This window comes from Cavia porcellus, unplaced genomic scaffold, assembly GCF_034190915.1.
Source record: "Cavia porcellus strain 051 isolate PalLab524CR breed Dunkin Hartley unplaced genomic scaffold, mCavPor4.1 scaffold_23, whole genome shotgun sequence".
In the NCBI taxonomy this organism is placed as follows: domain Eukaryota; kingdom Metazoa; phylum Chordata; class Mammalia; order Rodentia; family Caviidae; genus Cavia; species Cavia porcellus.
Genome location: NW_026947506.1, coordinates 15,776,385 through 15,782,299, shown reverse-complemented (window position 1 = coordinate 15,782,299; position 5,915 = coordinate 15,776,385). Strand labels below are relative to the sequence as shown.

Sequence of the window (5,915 nt, the reverse complement as noted above, 5' to 3'; positions counted from 1 at the left end):
TTTATTTCTGCCATCTACTATGTTAATTAGTGACATTGTACATCCACTGTGTTCATCCCGTGGATGGGCCTGAAATCATCAGCACACTGAAATTTTTCTTAGCTTCTGAATCTAACACACAGAAAAAGGATGAGGAGCCAAACAACTGTACAAAGTAAGATTCAGGTTTATTTACAGAGAAAAGTGAGGGACAGCAAAAAGCCCGTGTTACAAGTGGGGTGCCCAGGGATGCATGATGGTGCAGAAAGCCAGGAAGGAGTCTTGCATTTACAGAGTGAAGTTCATGGTCCCTGCCTCTAAGGGTAGCCCCACCCCAGGTCTGCCTTCAACATTGACAGGAGTTTTGGTTTCCGTTTGGCATCGACACTGTAAAAACCCACTTTGCTCAATATTATAAAACACAGATTTGAAAATGCATGATACACGACTTCTAAATTCTCAGTATCGCATTTCCTTTTTCTGACCTTAAGACGGTGGTCCCTTCTCTCCCCTAGAGAGGCACAATTTAATATTTCCACATAGAAGAGTGAAGTTTCCACGGATTTCCCTAGCATATTATGGTTCAGGGGCAGCAAATGTGGCCAGGGTTTTGGGAAGATAAATGGAGATGTGGGATCTTAGGACAGTCTCACACGCTTGCATGGGGGTACCAGGAATGCACACTGCATGGAAACCAGAGAGTGATAGGCTTCGGCCACCAAGTGAGGGTGGGACACCACCATGGCCTTCCACTCAGAGGTCTCCAGGATGTCAGAAACATGAAAATTGATGAAATCCAGTGTCCGGGTTTTCAACTGATGTGCACTGTGGAGGTCAGCCAAGATGAGGATTTCCATGGCATTCTCCACAGAGAGGTTGCTGCACAGGTGGTTCTCACACATGAGCTTCAGGCGCTCCAGACCAAACCTGCTTGCAGCCTCCAGCAGTTCAGTTGCCATGATCCCTAGGTTTGGTGCCTTTCCAGTGTACATAAAGTATATCATTTCCTTAAAAACTTCAGGATCCATGTCACTGATTTCAACACGATTCTTTTTGCTTCCTTGCTTTTCATGTTCCAACAACGCCATGAAAACTGGAGAGCGAGCTGCTAAGATGGCTTTGTGAGCCTGGAATTCCTGGCCAGCCACACACAAGCAACAGTCTGAGAGCTGGGATCGCTCCCACAGTCCTCCTAGATCCTCTGCCAAGCAGCCCTCAGGAACCTTAACCAGCTTCCTAATATTCTGGCTGGAATGATTGGTGGGATCTTGTGCTACTTTCACTTCACAGAAGAAGGAAAGCTTGTCATTGGAGAGAAGCCCATTGTTTGGATCCAAAAGAAACTCTCTAAGGATGAAATGTTTGAATCCCCAGTCCTTTCCTCGCACAAATGTATAAGCTTGTGGACTTGAGAGCACCTTGGTTTTCTCTCCTTTGGCATTCAGAATGGAAAAGGTGAATTTTGCATGAGCTACCCTCCTTGGACAGCAGATCATTCCCAGGTATAAGCACACATAATCTTTGCTTTGTTCATCAAGACCATTTGGGTAGAGTCGTAAGCACCATTTCACTTGATCATTTCCTTCAGCTGAAAAGATTGAACTTTGAATGCAGTCATCTATTTCCTTTAGGCAAAATCTAATGTTATCAATGGTCCACAAAAAGGACACGTTCACTACTTTGATGTCTGTGGTGTACCTGCTGTCCACTGTGGGCCCCTGTGACATTTCTGCTGGGCCTGCGGTACTGGAAACCATTAACATCAGCAGAGTGAAAGTGCAGCAAGCTTGTCAAGTCACACGAATCAAATTTCTTCTTCACCAGATGGCACAAATTTCACTGCAGTCAGCAGTTCCAAGACAGGCAGGGCAGTATGGCAATCACAAGTAGAGAGCCTAGTTTATAGATTAAAAGAAATACTTATTTAGAAATAAGCTGACTGAGATTTCCTAGTATATAAGTCAATTCTGAAAAGTTTCTTGATCACTCAAAGAAATAGCTCACCAAAATGCACAGACCTTAAAATACGAAGCCTTGTTGAGTCCCGTCTGAGTTCCTTTCAGGAGGCTAATTCATCTGGGCTGGAAGCAAGGATATGAATTCCAAGTTTCAAGCAGGGAACCACCTCATCATGGAAACAGAAAGGATTCTTCCTTCTTGGTGTCCCTTTTATAACTCTTAGGACAGGATCCACCCTATGGTGGTTCTTCCCACCCTATTCTAATCCAATTGCCCTAGGTGTGTCTCACTCAAAATGTGAGAGTCAGTCAATTTTCATCCTACCTGTCTTTTCTATATGTTTATGAAAACAGTCTGTTTGACTAGCCCAGAATTTCTTTTGTCTCATTCATATGGGGGAGTTCTCTGGTCTATCGTCTTCCTGCCATTTCCAGAAGATGAGAGGCTAGGGTGGAGGATAGTAACTCCAGCATGCCACTGTTCTCAGTAGGCCCTCTGTGTTTATTCCTTTCTGGTGGTAAGGAGCAAAGCAGGACAGATCGGTCAATAAGGCACCTTTTCCCTTGGGATCACATGTGGGTGAAAGCCAGTTGCAGGGAAGTAATGTGAAGGGAGCAGATTCAAGGCTCCATGAGAAATAGGTGTGCTGGGAGTGAAGAGGTGGTTCTTCTGGGTAATCTGATACAGTGTCGGGAGCAAGGGACATGGATTTGGGACAGGCACAAACAGTGAATATTGGCAGAATGTCTCTAAACCTAAAGTCTAGTGTGGGACAACTGTAAATGCTACTTCCTCAGAGCTTTTAGATCTCCTACTAACCTAGTTCACTCCTTGGACCCAATGTTTGGAAACAGTAATATTACTGAGTTCCACTGGCATTTCCTGGGACATGGGTCATGCTGGGAGTGCCAGGAGTCCAGGCAAACCCTCTCCCCACCATGAGCAGCTGTGAGTCTGCCAGCCTGCAGGCTGAGAAACAAACATCACATCTTCTCCCCCTATCCCATTAGCATGTCGGAGCCAGTAATCTGGACGTCCCTTGAGAGGTTGACCCTAGGCAATGTAGTAAGGAGGGGATTTCCTTCTATCATCTCTTTGAAGCCCAATACTTTTATCCATCTTTTGGTTTGTTCTATAAAATATGGTCTTTTTTTTTAAAGCTGGTTGTGTTTAACTGAGTTTCCACATACATGAAAGTATGCATAGGCATTTTGAAGCAAACAACCGATTCTAGCACAGCCATTAGTGACTTCCTTTTTGTCTGATTTTAAAGACCTAAAACTCCTTTCTCAGACTGTTTGGATTAATTTTATACTAGGTTTCTCAGTATGAATTCTGTGTTTCAAGACATGGACAACTATTTGGAAGAAAAAAATAGACAACATGATAGATAGGGAAGATTTCAGATTATCTAGTTTTGAAATTTATATCTCTTACATTGCGTTATTATGTCCAATTTTGCTCTGTTTTGTTGTGTTTAATTTTATCTCCTTTCACAAAAATAACAATGCTGATTTGCAGGGTGTGGGCGAACACATCATTAATCCCAGCACTCTCAAAGCTGAGGCAGGAATATCATTGCAGTTTCAAGGACATGTGGGATTAAATACTAACTTGAATTAAAAACCAAAAGAATGAAAGGACAGAGGGAATGAGGGATGGAAGGAAGCAAGGAACGAAAGAAGGAAGCAAGAAAGGAAGGAAGAAAGGAAGGAAGAAAAGAAGGAAGGAAGGAAGGAAGGTAGGTAGACAGTAAGAAGGGCTACCACTTCAGGGATAGATATCACTGGCTTTCTTCCAAAGCTTCTCTTTTTTCTGTTTTACATACTCAGAGTGTGATCCAGTTTTCCTCCAGCCTCACAAGTGTTACATACCCTCATGTACTTGGGGACCTTATTGGAAGGAGCACAACAGTCCTCATCCCTAACAGATATTTTTTTTTCTCTTTTTCATTTTTATTGTTACCAGGGATAGAACTCAGGACTACAGCTTGCCAGGAAATTGCTTATGCTACTGAGAGAAATCCCCAGCCCATCCCTAACAGATTTTAATACTCTATTTTTATTTGAATGTCTGCAAACTTGTCTATTACACATGGGCAGGTAGAATTCTTTTAATCAGTGCTAACTGGAGAAATAATTGCCTCAATTATTGGTAGGTTAAATTCCTCTTCTGTACCAGGAAAGCTTTCTGTCATGATGTCTACAAAGTGCTTTTAATGTCATTTGTTGTCTCTCCTCGTCACTAAGTGCCAGCCTGTACTCAGTATGTGAAGTCCTTTCCTCAAACTGGCCTAAAGTGCTCTGAATTTTTAAAATGGATTTTTTTCTCTTGCATATCGGCTTGAATCTATTTAATGGGTTCATTTATTTCTTAGGTTGTGCTTCAACAGTTCTTGTAAGCTCGCCTTTTTTTTTGGGCTGTGTCTGAACTAACATCACTAAGAAGGTTGTGTATTTTGGTAATCTCTGTAGTTAGTTGTGGTTACTTGAGAGATTACTTCTGTTTTAATATATTCCACAGCCTCATTCAATTGCCTTGTTGCCACATTGAAGTAACCTACCATTGGGTTTTCAAATTTTGCAACCTCATTTCCCCCCAGGTTTGCTTTATTGGCCTGGGTGCCAGAGGATTAGTCTGATTTGTGTGTTCTCATGTCTTTTCTGTTTCAACTGAATTCCTGGAGTGATACTTGGTAGTTTCCTAACAGTATGATCTGAATTCGGGACGATAAAACAGAATGCAAACAATCATAAACAATATATGAATTCATGATTTGTCCAATCTGTCCTCAAGGGTTAAGATTCAAAATATATTTCAGAGGAAGAAGAGTAATGGCCAAAGGGAAAGAGATTACAATACAACGGAGATGGTAGATGGATCCCACCTACTGGGGGAAACTAATGCAGAAGACTAAATGAGATTTGAAAGAGAAAAATTGAAATCCAAACAAAAGCATACCCACAGGGAAGTTAGGAATCACAGTCACCCGCAGAAATTAAGAACAAAATAAAGGAGAAATTAAAAGCAGATGAATAAAACAAGAAAATACCAAACCAAAAAGAAAAATGAATGAAAAAAAAATCGTTCTCTTCCAGGATTCTCTCTGGATTCATTATTAGATGCCCTATGGATACAGTGTTCTGAGTTCCGCCATTCTTTCCCTTCAAACCAGGCACTGCCTTATGATGGAGTAGTAGACAGCATTAGCCAGCCTGCCTCAAGAGGAGGCTCATTTGAATAAGCTCATTCCAATCAATTTCCATGTGTCTGCACCCAACTAGGGTCTTCTAAAGGAAGCCAGCAGCTGTTCTGGTTAAGGTTCATCTGGCTTCACTTCAACATGGCTCCCGCCAAACATTCCCTCCCGCTGAATGACAAAATCCTTCTCCATTCTGTGCCAGACAGTAAAGACCTCGATGTCTGCTGCTTACCTACACTGCTGAGCCTCTCAGCATTGTCCACTGGCCTCACTAGCTATCACTGTTACCAGGAACAAGAGTCCCCAGGTCCAAACATCTCCCCTCACTAGTGTTGATGATTTCCTGATTCTGCAATAACTAGCATAACCAAAATAGGTTCAATGCCCCTATCAGTGCAATACCCAACAATCATCATTGCTGTGCTCTCTTAGTTAATTTTAGGTTCTGAATTTTATACAAAATATGTGCACTAGTTGTAATTCAGTTGTGTAGATTTTGATACTTCTACATTAAGAAGATACTTTCTTGTACAAAATGACAAGAAAAATAGAAATCATGGGTAATTTGTAATAAATTTTCTTCTCTATAGCTACTTTTACAAATATGAGCATAACACTCACTATTAGAGATACACACACACACACACACACACAGGCACACAAACACACACACAAAATGTAGTAAAGCTAATGAAATGCAAGCTCTTGAATTTCCTTTTAAATAGGGTAAAATTTTTCCAAAATTAACCCTTCTTAGAATATTGTATAAGTTTCT

The 5,915-nt window shown here is 41.5% G+C and overlaps 1 protein-coding gene across 1 annotated transcript; it reads right to left on the bottom strand.

Annotated features, from left to right (window-relative positions):
- Positions 1-617: 617 nt before the first annotated feature.
- On the bottom strand, positions 618-4,376 carry LOC134472263 (speckle-type POZ protein-like). Its single transcript, XM_063233536.1, has 2 exons — positions 4,329-4,376; positions 618-1,043 (listed from the first exon to the last, which is right to left on the bottom strand). Exons 1-2 carry the CDS (start codon positions 4,374-4,376, stop codon positions 618-620), a joined length of 474 nt encoding a protein of 157 aa, XP_063089606.1.
- Between the last annotated feature and the right edge of the window lie 1,539 nt (positions 4,377-5,915).